Genomic DNA, 19,047 nt, shown 5'->3' on the forward strand with positions numbered 1-19,047 from the left:
CTCAGTGAGGGACGGCGGCGGTACAAGTTTCTGCGAGTTTATTGTTTTTAGTACAAAATAGCTATGGCTAAAGTTCGCTAGCTTAGGAGGAGCTGCTACTGGTGAAGTCTCTTTCTGGGCTGTAAAACAATACTTCAGGTTACGAGGGAAGAGGAAGCCGTACCGAGAGGGCAGGAGTCAGGAAACGCTTCAGACTCTAAGGAAGGGAGAGGAGAATGCTGGAAAAGAACAGGATGCTCAAACCAGCTACATTTGATTAAAAACAAGCATTTCAATGTAGGTAGACTCTACATGAGAATTTCTCAAGAAGTATCCAATATTAAGCCAGCTTATTCATACACTCCAACTCAGTTACTTTATCCGAGAACCACTGGAGAGGAAGGTCTCTCCCTCCCTGACGCACTACTGCCAAGGCCAGACGTTCTCCTCTTCATATGCCAGGGGGCTCCTGTGCACCGGCACCTCAACAGCCCCCGCCTGTGTACCTGTCTCCATGCCATGCCAGACTGACATAGTTTAGCTACCCTTGCCTCAGGAAGGAGCACCGCACAACATAGCGACAACGCCTGTGTTCACTCCAGCCAACTTCAAGCTCACTTTGCTGAAGCACGTCAAAGACCGGCTCCAATCACCTCACAGTAAAGCTCTGGCTCTAGATCCAGGTGTCATCTCCTCCTGACCGCATGACTCATTTATTATCATACTTAAGGCCATAAAGTCTTTCTACTTTGCAAAGATTCTCTTCTCTGTTGTAGTTAGATGCTGGGAAAATAAATTCAAATAACTGAAAATACAATGAGAACACATTTCAAATTCCGAATCTACAACTGAGGTTCTTTAACCAGAAACATCCAACAGCACAATGCCCCCTTTCTTCCTGTGTTCCTTCTTTGCTTCGAAGGCACTTCTGGATTGCGTAGTACATGCTCTTTGGCTGCACAGACAGTCAGAACACATAAGGCTTGCATGCTAGTCACTCCTCCTCTTTCGTGTTACTGCTCTCACTCTCTGGTTTCTTATCCGCTCCCTGATCCACGGCTTTTGTGGCACCCTCTTCATACTGACACAGTCTGCTTCGGCTTCGGGCTCCTGGCTGGTACAGCTGCATTGCTGGGCGATCCTGAAATAAATCAAAACTATTTAGACTCTTTCATAGCCCCACGCTATCATGATTATTACGGCATCAGTGTAATTAGAAATGGCTCAAATTCAAACTTTTCAAGGTGTTCTAAGTTAAACTATTCCACCATGCTGGCAATGTAACTGCAACTGTCTCAAATCAAGGTTGTCTCTGTTGTAAGGCAACATCCCTGTTCAAGCCACAAAGAACACTGCACATAGTTGAAGTTATTTGTAAAGTGTTTCCTCTTAAGATGAGTTCAGCTCACCTTCTCTCAGAACAGAGGCCAACTTCAAAGCTTCGAGTTTTATTTGTACCCAATAACGCCTTAAGTGACATGGAAAACATGCATACTGATGCTGCAAAAACAGATTTGCAGAGTATATAAAACTAAACTCAAGATATTATTTATTTCTTGAGTCTACAGGAGCTCTTCTGTCACATTCTGCATGCAGCAGTCTCATCCCTGTTTTGGAGGAACCTGTTCAATCCCACTCCCACTTTGAGATGTATTTTCAGGCATGTATACCATCAGCAGAGATACAGGTACATTACTGATGCTCTACACCTTAAAGATACGGCCTATGGCTTAAGTCAGCAAATGAAAAGGGATCAGTGTCATTACGATTTAGCCCATAGTATCTTGACTTAATTCCTATAAGTGACAAAAAAAATATCACAAACTGTTTAGCAGTGTTTGTCACCAAAACAGGGAGAAGTTTCAACAGAGAAACTACATTGTTGTTTCCCTGAAGTGCTTTTATCCTAAAAACCCCAAACTGGTCCCTATGAATCAACACAGGAATTTAAAGAAATCCAGCACCTTGTTTCTGATACGATCCCTCTTAATTGTATCCTCTTTTTTATCGTCTTTGGTTACTTTCTCAGATTTGTCCGTGCTGCTGGTAAAGTCTGTAAGATCACTTTTCTTTCCCTTTTCTCTGAGTAAGTCTCTCTCCTTTTTCACCTCTTCCTCTTTTCTTCTAAAAACCTTCTCTTTCTCAAAGCGCTCTTTCTGCCTCCGACGCTCCTCTTCTTGGCGTCTCAGTTTCTCCCTCTGTGCTCTCTCATATTCTCTGTCTCTTTCAAAATCTCTATCTCGGTCCCTGTAGTCCTTTACACACTCATCTTCTGATCTGTATGAAAACAAAACTGAAAATGAAGCTCAAAAGATTCATCAGACAGAGCTGGGAGATCAATGTAATACTGGTGTAAATGTGCAATATGAAGACGACAGACTGGCAGGTTCTAGGGAGCTTTTGGGAAGCTGTAATAACCTGAGTCATGCACGATAACAAGAGATGACACTGACTGCTAGCATTTCCTAGCCTACTACTCACATCACTGGCTGAGTCTCCTCTGGCTTTGGAAAACACCTGAATTTCTCTGTCTCATCTCTATCTCTCACATGGCAGAGCTGAACCTTGAACAGATCACGGAGCAGTTGAGAATGACACTTTCCACTTTGACCGTTTACAAGACTTAAAGGGACTACTAACTGGAGTTCACCTCTCCTCTTGCCATGGTTATAATTCTCTCATTGCAAGGACAGTGCTCACAGCCTGCTGCAGGTCACCTACACCTGGGCTTCTTTTGCGGAGTTCCTACAGTGAGTTGCAAAAATATTAAAATTTGTTCACTAGTGAAGAATCCTCAGGTAATTCACACAGCTTTCTGTAATTACAGGGATGTGTGCTACCACAGAGAACACAACCCATGCCTTATATCAGTAAAATAATTTGAAAGAGATTTCAAAACACGGTCATGGCAGAGCAGCCTAAGCCTCAGTACGATCAGGAAACAAGTTATATATACATATACATATTTATAGCAAGTACTAGAATACTTTTTTGCCTTCTCTTCTTTTGTCTCCCCATCAGATCGTTTGGCAGATGCACTACTCGCATTTTTTTCCTCCCTCAGAGTCTCTCTTTCCAGTTTCTTGGATTTTTCTTTTTTCTCCAAGTCTTTTTCATCTTTTTCAGGCTTCTTAAGTAGCTACAAAGAAAACAGAAGTCTCAACTAAAAAGCTCACTCTAATACATATTGTCTGGCACAACACCGAAATTGCATCAAAGGAACCACAGTCCAGTAAGAAATAAACGTTAAAGTAATGTTACTGCAAGTCGCAGTATTTCTAAAAGCTGGAGTGTATGAGTAAGCATAATCCACAGAGCAGACTAGGATTTTTCTCCTAAACCAGACCATTTTAGAAAGCTTAAAAATAGTCTCCGTTCCATAGTGAATTCACGATTCCGTTTACCACAGCATGTACAACAGTCACATGACAACAGCTTTAAATATTACTATGAAGCATTACAGCATGTAAACCTTTACAATACCTAATATTGAATATTACAAAAAAGTGGTAATTTACTAACATCAAACTCATGTGATTCTTCACGCAATACTCAAAGCACATTTTGAGAGACTGATATACAAATAATAGGGGAAAGGGAATGTAACAGTTTATAATAAAGAACTGTTCTAGACCTTAATCTTTGGTTCGTCTTTTGATCTGTCTCTTTCTTTTTCTGGGCATCTGTCTACTTTTTTCAGTTTTTCTGCTTCTTTTCTCTTCCTTCTCTCCTCCTCTTTCCATTTTCTTCTTTCTTCTTCCCTTTGTCTTTTTCTTTCCAATTCTCTCCTCCTCCTCTCCTCTCTTTTTTCTTCTCTTAGTCTCTGTGTGTGCAAAAGCAAAGAAAAATACTGTATTTCCACACTAGAAAACATCCCTTTAAGCCCAACAAGATACCCTGCCACAAAGTGGTAAAGTAATTCATCACCAAATAACTCACCTCAAAACCATCCCTATTATAAAAGAAAGAAAGAAAGAAAAGTTCTGACATCTCTGTTGTGAACCTGAACATGTTATAGCAGCGTTTCACCTTTTTTGCCTTGCTCATAAGCCTTAATTTGTCTTAAAAAAAACCAAACACCAGCCTCGGCCTTTATCATTCTAATTTTAATTGAATCTGCCCCATCTGTGGTTTCTTCCCATTGCTAAAAGTTACAATGAGATTATATGCTAGGAGAAAAATCATCTACAACAACCTCAGCCATAACTGCATAAAAAATGAAAGCATTAAAATGGGATCCTGTTTGTCAGTGCCACAGAGATGTTTAGCTGTGAACAGGATGCACATAAAGCACTACCATTCCTACACAGGCCAGTGTTTTAGTAGTTTAAAATATGTGAACCAGGTGTTAACAAGGAAACTTGGGTCAAAAGCATCTTCAAAAGAAAGGGCAGAAACATATCAAGATACACATCGCAATATATGCAACCATGCTTTCAATAAGCAAATCATACTTGCAAGCAACAAGAAGATTCAGGAGACAGTCTTACCTGTTTATTTTTCAAGAAGTTCAACAAAGGAGTAGTCTTTTTAGCTACAGAATATATAAAAACAAATGTAAACCATTTACCTTATCCAATACTGCAACGCCTACAACAAAACTCTATGTGAGGTGAAGAAGCCTTATGGATTATCCAGCCTATCTCCTCTCACATACAGCAATACAGCAGTGAAACAAGTATTCCAATCCTATCTCTCAACAGCAGCAACTATTAGGATTCTATAAACTTCTTTAGGACACTAATATAATATCCAGTACACCTATCTATCTGTAAAGGGGTATTCAGTCTGCATTAGGCTTTTCCCAGATACTCTTGCTTTGAAAGAGATACCTGTAACATGCTTAAAAAGAGCATTCTGGTCATTTTTGTTGTATTTTACCCAACCACAATCTCTCTTAACTTGTGCCTGCAGGAACATCACTGCTCACAGCATTTTGCATTAAACATCACTGCATCTCACTGAAATGCAGCCACTCCACAGCCTAGTCTGGCTAACGAACATCTGACTGGCAATTTAAAACAGGAAGGAAGGTTATCATATAAAACTTAAACCTAGAGAAGAATTTAGAGCATGGGATCAAAATAAAATACACTGAATAACATTAGCCTAAAGGTTTATCAAATACCAAGAAAGCACACAAAAGAATTTAGCCTCCTCAAGGTTGAGAAATCACAGCTTCAAATTACACCACATACATTTTTTTGTGCTCTAGGAAAATGTAACTATAGTACATAGATTTCCATACCTATTAGCTCTTTGTTTCTTGCCTCTATTTCCTCCAATAAAGTTTCAGGAGTGGAGGTTAGTTTTTCATCATCTGCACTGTAACTTTCCAAAAACTTCTTGTACTCTGGATCTATGGGGGAGGGGAAAGGGAAAAAGGGGAAAAAAGGGCGGGGGGGGAAGACATATGAAACATGAAAACATGAAAAGAATTTGCATTGCGCAATGCTGGAAGTTTGGGTTAGATTTGCATAAGTTGTGTTGTTTGTATGTCACTTTTTCATAAATTGGCAGCTCTCAAATGAGCTGCTGCATTATGTTTGTCTAGGACAATCATATTCAATAAATTGGTATGTGACAAAGCAGTGCTAATAAACTTCACATATAATTAAGCAAACATTCTATTGATAAACTTCAGCATCACAGTAAAAACATTATATTCAAATTGCTGCTAGGTCTTTCAAGTCCACACATGCAAAACAAACTAGGTAGCTGTTATACCATCTTCGATAGTTCCAGTTTTGGCATCCTTTTTCTTACTCTTCTTTTTTGCAGCTTTTTGGAAAGGTGCAAACTCTACTATGGCAGCATATTCCTGACCTGTTTAATACATTAAAATAGAAATGAAATAGATATAAAATAGAGTACATTGTCCATGTCTAAAGCAGGAAGATAAGCCTCACAAGAAATATGCAATACTAGAAGAGACTACTAGGAGAACATAAAAAGATTCCTTGTATTTTGAAAGCCATTTAATAAAAAAAAAAACAAAAAAACAAAAAACCAAAAAAAAACCATTTTAGAGACAGCAGAATTCATGAACTAGACTCTCTCACTACCTTAACAAGCCAGCAAACTCGCACTCACAACAAGAAGGAGATGCTAGATTTAAGACTGCCCACAACTGTCAGTTCAGCCACCTCAGCTACACTGCACCATGTAACGTCCTCATCCTACAGACCATGCGTTCGTTGTGCAAGTAAAAGAGAATATTTTAAGTTAATGCAACTGAGGCAAATCTCACTTTTTAGCAAAATGAATAGAATGCAACATTACAGGCAGGCTTTAAAAGTTTTATCTTCTGACAAGAATGCAACATTTACAGCTGGTTAAGTCGAATATTGCTGTTGGACATAGCAAGTACAGTGTGCTCTTACACTGCAAACCAGCTTATTTAAAAGATCTAGGTGTTATTAGAACTTCGTTATGCAACCCTCATAAATAAGGAAGAATCTTGTTGACAGAGCTCTATGTCACATAAAACACCTGGCTGGGTGAAGTGTAAAACACATGTACTTGAAACAAAGTTCAAGGTGAAATCCTTAGCCTAGTGAAGGCAATAGGAACACTCTTGTTAAAGCTTTTGCTAAATATGTAAATTTAAGGTCTACCAATGAGAGACTAACAACTTTTAGTGCTACCCAATGTAAGCAATTTTGAAATGCAAAATTTAAAAACATGAGATGTACTGAATACCTAATGTGAATTTAGAAAAAAGGTAAGTAGCAACTATGTACTTGGATGTTTAACCAATGAATTAAACAAAATATTTGTTTCCTACAGTTGAACGTCTCTAGAGAGCAGTCGCTTTCACGACTTAGACTGCAAAGAACAAGCTGTTCCTTTTACTGAATCAAGATGACTCACTCAATTGTAAACCAAAATCAGTAACAGCCTGATTAAAAACTGATCAAAAAATAAGACACATCGCTAGATGTATACAGAACAGGTGAGGGGAATAGCAGAGGGTGGCATCATTAAGTTCAGCTTCATTTAGCTTGGAAAGCAACACCACCTACCTGCTTGCACTGTTCAGACTTTATACTCAGGTACGACAATGCAAGTATTAACCTTAGGAGCACAGCAACTGGCTTTCATACTGACACCACTACTACCTTGATGCACACTTAACTGGGTTTTTACACATAATATAAAAAAGTCAATTTATAGGTATATAAAATCAATTTTGATTAGTTTCCACAAAGCATAAAACATTTTCTTTGTTCTTTGAAATACTGCACTAAAACCAAACATACCAGAAGCGGCATGTTAGGCTGCTCGCACGCATCCCTCTAAAATTCAGTTAGCACACTGCCCTCACACCAGGAAAGATGCAAACACACAGCCGAGCGCCTTTACTTGCCTTTGTGATCGACAAAAACATAGCCGTCAAAGCGATCCCTGAAGAGGACTATGTCTTCCTGGTTTTTAAAGTTGATGTAGGCTCTCGAGAACATGTGAGGGTACAAGCTGCGGAAAGACAAGACCGAGAGGCTGACCCGGGGCCGGTGCCTCCCGGGGGCCAGCGCCTCCCGGGGCTGGGCTGGCAGCAGCGGCGGCTCCCGGGAGCCCCAGGTGGGGGGGTTGTGGTGGAGGGGGGCGGCCCTACCTGGAGTCGTTGGCGAAGAACTCGAAGTAGTCGTGCTCGGGCAGGGGCTGGAGATGCTCCTCCAGCTGCTCCTTCGTCAGGCTGGGCGGCAGCCGCCGGATCACCACCTGCGGCACGACGGTTAGGGCGGCCCCTGTCACCCCCCCTGCAGCCCTCAACGGCCACCCCCAAGAGCCGCCGCGCAAGGCCCATCACCACGGGCGGGGCGGGCCCGCACCGAGCGGCGCACAGGCCCTACCTTGCTGAGGGTCTCCTTCTTGTCCTTGGGCCGCTCCAGGCGGTCGAGCTCAGCGCCGCCGGCCCTGCCGTCCGTGCCGGTGGCAGTCCCCGTCCCCAGCAAGGCCCCCGGCCCGGCAGCGGGCCCACCGCGCCGCTCCTTGGGCCTGGCGTTCTCCTTGTCCTCCTTCATCCCGGGCCGCCGGACAGCCCCGCCCCGCCCCGCCCGTCCATTGGCTGCTCCGCCCCGCCCCGCCCGCCCATTGGCCGCCGCGCCACTGCGCGACTGCGCCGTAAAGGGACACGAACCGCGCCCTCGGCCCAGGCTCCCCCCGCTGGACTACAGGTCCCGGCGTGCACCGCGCCCAGCCGGACTACAGGTCCCGGCGTACACCGCCGCGCGCGGGGCAGGCTGGGAGTGCCCGCAGGCAGGCCGGGGCGGGCGGCGGGCGACACCGGACCGGCGGCACCGGACTGGCGGGATGTGGTACGAGATCCTGCCCGGCATGGCCATCATGGGCATCTGCCTCGCTATCCCTGGTCTTTCCACCGTCTACATGCACCGCTGGTGCAACGGCGGCAAGGTCAGCGCGGGGCGGGGCGACCGGGCCTACTCCCCCCACCCCCTATCCCCGGTGTCCCCGCCCGGGATCCCGGGGCTCCGCTTCTCCCCAGACCCCTTCTTCCCTCTGGCACTCCTTCCCTCCGAGATCCCCCTTTCCTCGGGACCGCTTCCCTCAGAGATCCCCGTACCTCCGGGAGCCCCTTCCCCGGGGCTGTGACATATAGTGCCGTGCATGCCCGCAGGAGAAGCGGATCGCCCGCTATCCCTACCAGTGGACCCTGATGGAACGAGACCGGCGGCTGTCGGGTGTCAACAAGTACTACGTCTCCAAGGCAGGTGCTGGGGGCATGGGGCAGGTACCGTGGGGAGGGGAGCAGGAGCCCTGAGATCGGAGCTGGGGGCTCCCACGGCCTCTGAGGTGGGCACCAGCCACTCTTGGGGTAGTGGGAGCTCGCTGTGTACCTGCAGCTGGCCTGTCTGTGGGGATGTGCACTTTAATTATTATTTTTTTTTAAATTAGGACTTAGGTACTTACAAAGCATAGTTTGATAAAACTGCATTGTCAGTTATGCGCTCTTGCAAGTTAGTGATGAGAATGGTGCAAATACAGCTGTTACTTTTTCTTTTTCAGGGTCTGGAGAACATAGACTAAGGGGTCGTCACTTTGAAGAATCCACACATCTGTATAAAATGATTTAACTCTTTAATAAAGATATACATGTATTCAGCCCTTGGATCTGTGTTGCTGTGGTGGGTTGACCCTGACTGGACACCAGGTGCCCACCAAACCCACTCTATCATTCCCCTCCTCAGCTGGACAGAAAATATAAAAAAAGGCTCATGGGTTGAGATAATGACAGGGAGATCACTCACCAATCACCATCGTGGTCAAAACAGACTTGACTTGGGGAAATTAATTTATTACCAAACTAGGATAATAAGAAATCAAACCAAATCTTAAAACACCTTCCCCCAACCCCTCCCTTCTTCCCGGGCTCACCTTCACTCCTGATTTCTCTACCTCTTCCCTCCAAGCAGTGGGGGTGTGCAGTCAGTTCATCACAAGTTCTCTCTGATGCTCCTTCCTCCTCAGGGGAGGACTCCTTACATTCTTCCCCTGCTCCAGCTCCTCTCTCCACAGCTCCTGCCAGAAGCCTGCTCCAACACGGGGTCTCCACAGGGTTGCAGCCTCCTTTGGGCATCCACCTGCTCCAGTGTGGGGTCCTCCGTGGGCTGCAGATGGCTATCTACTCCATCGTGGACTCCGTAGGCTGCAGGGGAAAGCCTGCCTCGCCATGGTCTTCACCATGGGCTGCACGGGAATCTCTGCTCTGACGCCTGGAGCACCTCCTGCCCCTCTTTCACTGACCTTGGTGCCTGCAGAGTTGTTGCTCTCACATATTCTTGCTCCTCTCTCTGACTGCAACTGCTGTTGTGCAGCAACTTTTCCCGACTTCTTAAATACGTTATCCCAGTGCTGCCACTGGGCTCAGTCGCTGCCAGTTGCTGATGGGCTCAGCCTTGGCCAGTAGCAGGTCCCTCTTGGAGACGGCTGGCATTGGCTCTATTGGACATGACTGAAAAGACCTTGGGAATCAATGAAACACCAGCCCAAAGCACTTACCACCAGCTAATTGGCTACAGCACTGGCTGGAGAGACAGAAGACCTAGCAAGGAGAGAAGATCAGGAGGACAAGAAATACGAGAGGGAAAAGGTGTGGAGATCAGGTCAGGAAGCAGAGGAGGAGACAGGTTTCCAGGGCTCACACTGGCCTTGAGCATCTCTCCCAAACCACAGACAGCTGAAAAACAAAGCAGAGCTGTTTTAGGCAGGGTTTGCTGTAATCCTTCCAGACACCAAGGGGTCTTGAAGAGCTCTTGTGAGATGTGTCCTGCCTGGGTTAGCGTGTCTCCATGGAGAATTTTTGGGCTCAGAAAAGGCCTTTTCCGTTTGACACCTTGCCTTGTGCTGTGCTCACCTTACAATATGTCCTGAGCAGCAGCTGGAATAAGCTTCCTTTGCTGCATGAGATGCGGTAAATGAGCGGGCCTCATCTGTCACGCACACAGAGCTCCTTAGGGTTCTGCATCCCAAGTCTTGCCTCCCCAGCGGTTCCAGCACAAGACCTTCCCATCAGCTGCTAAGTCATTTCCAACACAGTGGTTGCTTGGAATTCACCATGCTGCACTCTGCTAAATATCTCTGGCCTCTCTTAGCGTCCGTGGTCCTTTCCCTCTGAAGGGCTCTGTGTCCCAAGCGCTGGTGTGCAGAGCCTGCAGCACCTCTATGTGATGGGCTGGGCTGAGACTGCGTATGGCAGCGCACAGACCGGAGGCTGGTTTAGTTCCCAAGTTGTCGAGACTGGCAGAAATTTGACAAACAGAGAATCTAGCAGGATCCCACGTCTGTTTTCCTGCTCATCCCATCTTTCCCTTCCAGGAGACAATGGCTGCCAGGGAGGAATTTCCCTAGGGTCCCTGGTCCAAAGGGGCCCCGCAGTCCCCATCCATATGGGCCCCCCCAGACGCGGATGGGGATGCCGGGAGCCCAGCGCTCCCATTGGCTGGCAGCCACCTTGCCATGGCAACAGGGAGCAAACACTCCCTGGGTTGCTGGGTACCACAAACAACTCTCTCTCAGTGCATTTGTGTGTTTCTCTTTCTAAAACGGAAGACAATGGACAAGGGAGAGGAAAACGCTGCCAGTAAGGAAAAAGCTCACATTCTCACAGAAAACGGGAGAAGCGGTACAGAGGAATATCTTCCAGAGCTGGAGAAAAAAGAGAAAGGTAGCATGTCTGCTCTATTTGTATGTGTTAGGGTCTTCCCAGAAGGATTTGTCAGCATTTTATCTATTTTAGAAACCAAGAGTGTCATCAAAAATATCCAGTGGATCACAGGCAACAACTTCACAGTAGAGAAAGGACGACGGCAGATTGAAGAATATATTTCTGTGAGTGACAATTCCATCCACTCAGGAAGGTCATGCCTTCCTTGGGGAGTGTGAAAAATTAGAGGAGAGCACCTCAGTTCCTTTTTAGCACCTCCCTCAAGTCACCTCTGCTGGACAGAGGGAATGTTAGCGTGATGTGTTTGTTCAGCAGACATGGGATGTTCACAGAAGCTGGCTTCACTGGTCAGAATTTCTCCAGGAAGAAGAACTGAAGTACAGCAAGAGGTACCATTACAGAGTTTGCTGGAGTGTCCAAACACGCAGAAAGCCCATCCCACAAGCAACAGCAAGCATCTACTTTGTTATAGAGATCTCCAAAATCAAACCTGCCGTAAGTACTCAGAAATGGCATGTACCAATCCTTCAAGGGACAAGAGTACAGGGGGTGTTTCCTGAGGCAGTGAGACAGGAGGGCAGCAGAGAGACTGGCCAGGAGCCAGCAGCTCTCACAAGAGATGCTGACAAGGCCTGGCTGCTGCCAGAATGTCACAGAACAAGGGGTCAGCAGAGGGAGGCTGGCCCACTACTCTTCATGCTGTCTCAGAACCCCTTTCCAGATTGGCCTGAAGCCTGTCACCTGTACAATCATATGTTGCAGCTCAAGAAAAAAAAAGAAATAAATTGCACTGAGTAGACTTTTTACCTCCAGAACCTATACTTAGTCATATTGAACCCTAGCTTTTCTACTTACTGCCTGTGGATCCCCAAATATCAGTCCACAGATGTCGAGGGTTAACCCCAACTGGCCACTAAAGACCACACAGCTGCTCACTCACTCCTTCCACCCCACCTCCTAGTGGGATGGGGGAGAGAATTGGAAGTGTGAAAGTGAGAAAACTCATGGATTGAGATAAAAACAGTTTAATAATTTAAAAAAATAAATAATAATAATAATGACAAAAAAATTAAGGAAAAAAATAATCAGGAGAGAAAAAAATAACAACTAAGACAGGTGATGCAAATGAAAACAATTCTTCACCACCAATTGATGCCTGGCCAGTCCCTGAGCAGCAGCCATCCCCAACCAACCTCCTCCCTAGTTTTGTTGCTGAGCATGATGTCACATGGCATGGAATATCCCTGTGGTCAGCTGGGGTTGGCTGTCCTGGCTGCGTCCCACTCTCAACTCCTTGTGCACCTCCAGCCCTCGCTGGTGGGCTGGTGTGAGGAGCAGAGAAGTCCTCGATTGTGTGTGAGCACTGCTCAGCAGAAACAAAAATATCCTTGTGTCATCGACATGTTTTCAGCACAAATCCAAACCATATCCCCAAACTAGCTATGGCAAAGAAAATTAACTCTACACAGCCAAGACCAGCACAACAGCTCACAGCCACTGGTCAGAAATCTAAGGTCAGAAATTTAAGGCACAAGCCTTAATTTGTAACATCTGAGTCTTTGCCTTCACAAGAGAATACTCAGAGGCTTTAAACCAAAACTATTCTGATCTGTAACAGAAATGTTGTACAGCTACACAGGTTATTTTTGAAGAAGTAGATAGTAGCTCTTACCTAATGTAAATGCCTGCTTTTTGATGTCCTGTATGTGAACTTTGCCCTGTCGCTACTCTTTTGCAGACCTCGCCTGTGGAGGTATTCTTCACTCTGGAGTCCAGCAGGCTGATTCACAGGTAAATGTTATTACTCTTCCATCACTGACACAACTCAGGAGGTTCTAGCAAGCTTTTCCATGCCAAAAACAAAGGAGACTGATGTAAGTAAGTTTGCAATAATAGCAGAGAGGTGGAGGAAGCTGTCAAAAATCTTGCTACGCAAAACCAAATGGCCCTGCTTATCATCAGCTTCACTCCACTGCAGGCATGGATAGCCACCCCATGAGCACCTGCCTTCTCCATAATGAACTTGTCTTGGGTTTACACAGGTCTAGTTGGTGGTTTTTTTTTCAGCAGATAGGCTTGCCCTGTGAATAAAGGCCAGTTCTGAGCTGGCCAAACTTGGTTCAATATTATTCTTACTATTTACTCTCTTTTATTTCATCCTCCAGGCCAGAACAGTGTCAGTTTAGAGAAAAGTGGCTTAAGGACATCATTGAAAATAAAATAATCCTCATGGAAAGACTTACTCTCTAATGAACAGCTCCAACTGACCATCACCAACGCTCTGTTGGTATTTTGTAGGGAATCAAATAAACATAATGAGGAAAGAACGGCTCTTCCTTGTTAGCATTTCTACTTTGTGGACACAGAAAAAGCATTAAATCTGTGCAAAATCAACTATGTCCTGACCTGGCAGCCGGCTTTACATGACGGTCCCTTGCAGAGATGGGTGGGTATGGCAGGACAGAACCAGGTTCCAGAGTGTAGATGGGAAAAGGCAGCTGGGCTGGACTTCCTGTTTGTGAACACCAGGTCTGCAGAACTCCAGGGCAAACATTATAGAACTTTTATTTTCTTTATACAAACATACAAGACATCTCTGCTGCCAAAACTACAACACAGAGATTCAGGGGAACAAAAAAACCCTCTAGAAAACACTCTGTTTTTAAAAGCATTTGAAAAAAATGCTAAGGGGGGGAGTATGTTTGGAAATACACAGTTGAATCAAAGATAACCACCACAGAAGCACTACTTGGAGCAGGCCTCTGAGTACAGAGTTTAAAGATAGCCATGTAATACTGCTGAAACATACCAAATTAAAATACCGCAGGAGTTAAAATAAAGTTTTAATCTAGAACCCTTCCACAGACAAAAAAATTTCAAATAAATTGGAAGATACATCCTTGTTACCACCTGTGTACATCCAGGGGTTCCAATCACTGCACCCCACTGCTCTGATACCTATGTATAACATAGGAGAAAAAGAAGCAAGCAACGTAGCTCTTCACCACGGGCTTTGATGGATTGAAGATCAAGACCCTGCTACTACTGTTACCATTACTTTATACCCCAGTTGTGATCTGCTTGCTTTAAAGTAACTGAAGCCCATCTGTATTAAATTACAAACTCATTTCTATTTACAAGTCTAGTTTGAGCCACAAACCAAAATGCAAGTATTTTGAGAAAAAAATAAACCTAAAAGACTTATGAAAAAAAATACCTAAGTGGACAGCATTAGATCTTAAACAGGAACTTAGGAATTCCTTCAATTTTGATACTGTTATAGTAGCTTGCTTCTGATGGCCAGTCTACTCTCATTAATCAAAATAAATGGAAAATCACATTTATCAGCATCAAGTAACAAAGCCCTCCCATGGAATCCTCTTGCTTGTCTGATTCAAAGTAAGTATAGAACATTGCCACCTCTAATCTTCCATGCGTGTTCCCGCCTTCCCTGCCTTTTAGCCTTTCACTTTACAGGGATTCCTTGTAGATGGTGAAAAAATGATCCAAGAAAATCTGACAAAAGTAACTGTTTCCTTGATACAAGTAATCCACTCCTGAGGCTTGGCCCTGTTGGGTGAAAGGCACTGCAGCACTTGCAGCTTTTTTCAAATCATGACTGCAACAGGTTAGCTGCTGCTTGGTAGAACCTGTGGTGTACAGCTGAAATACAGAATTATTTTTCCTCTTTGCCCTTAGTCTTTCTGTAGACCATCTCTCGAAAGCTTGCAAGGATCTTATTCTCTCGTTTCCTCCTCTCTTCCTGGTTGAAGGATGCCAGAGCTCTCTTTTCATCTGCGCTGTAAATCTGGTTCTCTTTACGCAGACGCACAGCTTCCATTCGGCGATGTCTGTGGAGGAGAACACCGTGTACATCAGCACAGGCAGAAGGATGTAATGCCCTGTCATGGCTTCCATCCATCAACTGGCCTGAATGTTTTGAGGGGCTTATAAAGACACCTACACTAGAGAATCCAAACTGCACACAAACCTTCCCAGGAAGGAGCGTGGCAGAGCAAGGAACTGACTCCTGGGGGTGCCTGCTCTCAGGCATTCAGCTGGAAGTCCCATCTATCCCCAGGGTGTCAGCTGTTGGCTCACCAAACCTTAAGTGAAATTCCTGTTGGACTCATCAGAAAAAGTGCAGCCAACCTCTTACACTTTGATTTCTCTCCTACTGAAGAGCCAGCACGTCACCACTGTTGTCCAAACACGCCACCTTTGAGCCATCTGACACAAGTACCTCCTCATTTGAAATACAAGATAATTAGAAGTCTATTACTCGGAAAGAATTTTTGCTCTTGAGAAGAAAGTGTCCTTAAAAAGCTTACCATCCATCTATAGTAACAGGGAGTTTAGTGTAGATTACCGCAAGCACAGAGAGCACCTTCTCTTTGGTGCTTTCAACTAGAGCTTGGAGTCGGTCTTCTAACCAGCCAATAGAGGAAGCAGCTCTTGAAAATTTCACTGAACCATTACCACCACCAAAACCATACCTGCTGCCACTCATGACATAACCAGAGCTCTCAAACGATGCGATCTCTTCACTGGTCAAGCCGATTTCACCTCTCCGAGGTATACGTTTTCCTGCTTTTACGTACTCTGCCATTGCTGCACCTTCACCGGGCAAGAGGGCGTGTCCGTAGCTTAAAAAAAGCAGTGATTTTAATCAGTCTCAAATAGAGAGAGCCTGAGCCAAACATCCAGCTTCTCTGTTCACTACTTGCTACAGCTGCATTTTTAAGTGCTTTCTTATTCTTTCCCACATATTGGCCTGTTTCTTCCTTATGGCTAACACTAGGAACAACATCTCAAATTACCAGTTGAACCCGTTCTGATTAAACAGTAATGAAGACACTATAAAGTCACTATACTGCAGAGCATTAGAATAAAGGCATCTTACAATTGATTTTCTAGGAATCGAAGCTAAAAGTCATAAACCAGACTTTTCTACCTGAATTCAGGCCAGGGTAAAGGCTAGCTGCACTATCACTTCTGCCTGTGAGTTTCTGGCACAGCATTCTCTCTGATGCAGGCCATATTGCTATAACAGCCCTTTTGAACAGTAACCTTCAGGCTTGATTTACTTGATTCGATCAAAGTACCGTTAGAGCTGGCTACTCACTTCAAAGGCCTATCATCCTGAGATGCGTGGGTTTTGGGAGCTTCTGGTCCAATCAAGCTATCAGCTTCTGTATTTTCTGCAACAATCAAATAATGAGGAAGATTAGTATCGTGCCCATTGTTCTCTGTTATCAGAACAGCTACACAGGTCAGCAACACATAACAAAGAACCCAAGGAAAGGACACCAAGAAGTTTCAATCCAAGTTTAAACTCAGGTGAACCTACTTGATCTCTCAATCCAGAGATCTTCCCCTTGAAACGTTTCGTCATCAGAATCTTCACTACTGGAATCACTGGATTCCTTCCTGCTCTTCTTATTTTTCTTTTTCTTATACTTCTTCCTGTGATAAAGACAGACATGCTACTTACCAAAATTTAAGATGAAAGAAAGTGCTTGGAATCATACTCAAGTCATTAGTTTCTCAAGGCACCTTCCATCTGCAGGAAGACTGGCCGTCTGCATATAGATTGATGTTATTTCATAGAAAACGCCTTACAGCAAAACAAAGACAATATATAAACTGTTATGTCTTTCATATAGCATTAGAAAGTGGCTCCCTAAGCTTGCAGCGAGTCCTCTATGCTACATGGTTCTGTAGATCTAAAGAAAATGCATCAAATTAAGATTATTCAACAGCATTTATAGCCCTAATTACAAGAGCGCTCAGCCTTCCTCAGTACCTGCTAAGGAAGTGGCACTGCCCTCTAATCAAAAGCAGGTAGAATTACACACAACAACCTGGAAACTTACTTTCTGCTCTTTTTTTTCTTCTTCTTGCTTTTCTTTTTATCTTCATCTGAAAAAAATAAAGTATATATATTATCAAAAAGAGATGATTAGCTATAACTAAGCAGTTTACTGCATTGTGAATAACTAACTGCCTCCATCAGAATGCCTTAGCACACAGCTCCTCAGATGTGATTTGTTTAGGTACAAAATAACACTGAGAAAGTCTTAGTAGAAAGCTACCTCCAGTACGCATCGATATGAGAATGTACTGAACGTATCTCTGTTGTGAGACACCCAATGGATGCTAACTTCAAAAATCCTATTTCCTGAGGCGAGACCACAAGCACTCAAGGAAAACGCACTGCAAACGCAGCAAGATGGTGAAAGAAAAGAACACCGGACTGATGCTGCAGCTGTATAATTTCAGAAACTGCAAGTGTGCAACAAAAGCCAGAAGCGTTGCTTTGAGGTCAGAAGAGCAGAAGGAGAGCTCTTGCACCACGCACATTAGCCAAGACCTTCTTTTCTTACCACTGGAGTTCTGCTCAGACTCCGACTCGCTGTCGCTGTCCTCAGAATGTTTTCTGCGTTTTCTTTTGGATGCCTTCCGTTTTTTCTTCTTTCTTTTCTTCTTCTTTTTCTTTTTTTCCTCTAGAATGTTTTTAAAAGATAACATTAGAGAACAGACAAAGATCATCTAGCTCCATATGTATTTCCCGTTCCTCCCAAAGAATGCTCTCCTTTGAACTGGAGCCCACCACACTCACTTCCACCCATCAAAGCCAGTGAATCTCTTGCAAGCAACAGCAGATTCCCAACTTCAGTAGCTTTCCATTTTCAAAACGAGCTACGTAAGCAAAACAAATTACCTTCTGAGCTGGAATCTGAAGAACTACTCTTAGATTTTGCCTCTTCATCTTCTACTGGTGTATGCTCATCGGAACTGAGTAAAAATAAAAGTTTGCTACTTAAAATTTATTTTGTAGTATTCAAGACCAAAGGTACACACATGACCAGACACACACTTGCAGATTTTGAGTCAATACTTGCAAGAGAGTCAAGAATTAAAACAGTTAATTTGCAGCATGGGAACTGCTTTCAGAACCACAACATAATACTCACCTGATCACCTAAATCATATCTTGCATAATTGGTATGTTGGAATTATTTTTTTGGGAAAAAAAAAGTAATAACCTTGTTATATTGATTCAGAAATGAACTGACACAACATGAATTGTGGCAAAGGGACTGGCGTAGGGATAAGATATTTTGTAAGTTATCTACTCAATATCATAAAAACCATAAGGGAAGAAGAAAGAATATGCCTTACTCGGGGTCCGGAACCTTTGGTGACAGTCCCCAGACTTCAGGTGCCCCCAGTTCTCCAATTCTCTCTCTCTCATTGAGTCTCCTGTAATGGAAAACACTTTCACTGACGCCTCACACTACAGCCAGCACATAAACCACCGCAGCCGCTCTCTGCTACTGTTTCTAATCGCCTAAAGCACCTACAACAAGGAGAAGAACCCACCAGCGGCCCGGGAGGCCGGCAGCAAACCTCGGGTAACGGCGGGTAACGGGTGCGAGCACCCTCCCAGCCGAGTCCCGTCACTTCCCGACATGGCACCGCGACTCCGGCCCACCAGATGCCCGGCCGCCCGCCCTGCCCTCCCCGCCCCGGGAGCGCCGGTTCCTCCGACCGGAGGGGAAGAACCCTCGGGAGAGCCCCGGGCCGGCGCTCGCCTCTGCCGCAGGATCTCCTCCTTCTCCTTCTCGTAGTACTCGGGCCAGGCCTTGCCGTGGTGGTGGTGGCCGTGGTGCGTGGCGGAGCGCGGCCCGCCGGGGGAGCGGGAGCGGGACCAGCTGCGGCTCCGCCGGTGGCTCGGGCGCTTCAGGCCGTTGCGTTCGCGGGAGCGCGAGCGGGAGCGGGACCGAGACCGGGAGCGGGACCTCCGGCCGCGGCGCTCTGGGCTGGCAGCCGGCGGGCTGCGGGAACGCGACGCCGGCGCCATGACGGCCGCTGCGGAG

General features: G+C 45.1%; 4 protein-coding genes across 4 annotated transcripts; 2 read left to right on the forward strand and 2 right to left on the reverse strand.

The window, feature by feature from the left end:
- Window positions 1-21: 21 nt before the first annotated feature.
- On the reverse strand, window positions 22-8,048 carry UPF3B (UPF3B regulator of nonsense mediated mRNA decay). Its single transcript, XM_063346204.1, has 10 exons — window positions 7,833-8,048; window positions 7,595-7,701; window positions 7,349-7,455; window positions 5,707-5,805; window positions 5,228-5,338; window positions 4,470-4,513; window positions 3,614-3,802; window positions 2,967-3,118; window positions 1,944-2,256; window positions 22-1,120 (listed from the first exon to the last, which is right to left on the reverse strand). The coding sequence occupies exons 1-10, from the start codon at window positions 8,001-8,003 to the stop codon at window positions 974-976; spliced, it is 1,440 nt and encodes a 479-aa protein (XP_063202274.1). The 5' UTR covers window positions 8,004-8,048; the 3' UTR covers window positions 22-973.
- A 143-nt stretch (window positions 8,049-8,191) lies between these two features.
- On the forward strand, window positions 8,192-9,102 carry NDUFA1 (NADH:ubiquinone oxidoreductase subunit A1). The gene is made up of 3 exons (XM_063346460.1): window positions 8,192-8,394; window positions 8,618-8,707; window positions 9,007-9,102. Exons 1-3 carry the CDS (start codon window positions 8,293-8,295, stop codon window positions 9,025-9,027), a joined length of 213 nt encoding a protein of 70 aa, XP_063202530.1. The 5' UTR covers window positions 8,192-8,292; the 3' UTR covers window positions 9,028-9,102.
- Window positions 9,103-11,017: 1,915 nt separating this feature from the next.
- AKAP14 (A-kinase anchoring protein 14) lies at window positions 11,018-13,414 on the forward strand. Its single transcript, XM_063346746.1, has 5 exons — window positions 11,018-11,164; window positions 11,237-11,328; window positions 11,480-11,659; window positions 12,903-12,955; window positions 13,330-13,414. Exons 1-5 carry the CDS (start codon window positions 11,053-11,055, stop codon window positions 13,412-13,414), a joined length of 522 nt encoding a protein of 173 aa, XP_063202816.1. The 5' UTR covers window positions 11,018-11,052.
- A 1,285-nt stretch (window positions 13,415-14,699) lies between these two features.
- NKAP (NFKB activating protein) lies at window positions 14,700-19,031 on the reverse strand. Its single transcript, XM_063347007.1, has 9 exons — window positions 18,763-19,031; window positions 18,350-18,430; window positions 17,889-17,962; window positions 17,551-17,670; window positions 17,041-17,086; window positions 16,515-16,630; window positions 16,290-16,365; window positions 15,661-15,810; window positions 14,700-15,015 (listed from the first exon to the last, which is right to left on the reverse strand). The coding sequence occupies exons 1-9, from the start codon at window positions 19,029-19,031 to the stop codon at window positions 14,841-14,843; spliced, it is 1,107 nt and encodes a 368-aa protein (XP_063203077.1). The 3' UTR covers window positions 14,700-14,840.
- Window positions 19,032-19,047: the final 16 nt, after the last annotated feature.

This window comes from Chroicocephalus ridibundus, chromosome 9, assembly GCF_963924245.1.
Source record: "Chroicocephalus ridibundus chromosome 9, bChrRid1.1, whole genome shotgun sequence".
NCBI classification, from domain to species: domain Eukaryota; kingdom Metazoa; phylum Chordata; class Aves; order Charadriiformes; family Laridae; genus Chroicocephalus; species Chroicocephalus ridibundus.

Bases quoted from the DNA above. Each gene is read 5' to 3' on its own strand.
- UPF3B (XM_063346204.1), bottom strand. From the start codon at position 8,003: ATGAAGGAGGACAAGGAGAACGCCAGGCCCAAGGAGCGGCGCGGTGGG. The intron at 5,806-7,348 runs GCAAGTAAAGGC...TGTATTAAACAG, and splicing joins TGTTTTTGTCGATCACAAAG to GTCAGGAATATGCTGCCATA. The intron at 4,514-5,227 runs GTATGGAAATCT...TATATTCTGTAG, and splicing joins AAGAAACAAAGAGCTAATAG to CTAAAAAGACTACTCCTTTG.
- NDUFA1 (XM_063346460.1), top strand. From the start codon at position 8,293: ATGTGGTACGAGATCCTGCCCGGCATGGCCATCATGGGCATCTGCCTC. The intron at 8,395-8,617 runs GTCAGCGCGGGG...GCATGCCCGCAG, and splicing joins GCTGGTGCAACGGCGGCAAG to GAGAAGCGGATCGCCCGCTA. The intron at 8,708-9,006 runs GCAGGTGCTGGG...TTTCTTTTTCAG, and splicing joins ACAAGTACTACGTCTCCAAG to GGTCTGGAGAACATAGACTA.
- AKAP14 (XM_063346746.1), top strand. From the start codon at position 11,053: ATGGACAAGGGAGAGGAAAACGCTGCCAGTAAGGAAAAAGCTCACATT. The intron at 11,165-11,236 runs GTAGCATGTCTG...TATCTATTTTAG, and splicing joins GCTGGAGAAAAAAGAGAAAG to AAACCAAGAGTGTCATCAAA. The intron at 11,660-12,902 runs GTAAGTACTCAG...ACTCTTTTGCAG, and splicing joins TCTCCAAAATCAAACCTGCC to ACCTCGCCTGTGGAGGTATT.
- NKAP (XM_063347007.1), bottom strand. From the start codon at position 19,031: ATGGCGCCGGCGTCGCGTTCCCGCAGCCCGCCGGCTGCCAGCCCAGAG. The intron at 17,671-17,888 runs GTAATTTGTTTT...AAAACATTCTAG, and splicing joins TTCAGATTCCAGCTCAGAAG to AGGAAAAAAAGAAAAAGAAG. The intron at 15,811-16,289 runs GTGAGTAGCCAG...GCTTTTTTTAAG, and splicing joins CAGGATGATAGGCCTTTGAA to CTACGGACACGCCCTCTTGC.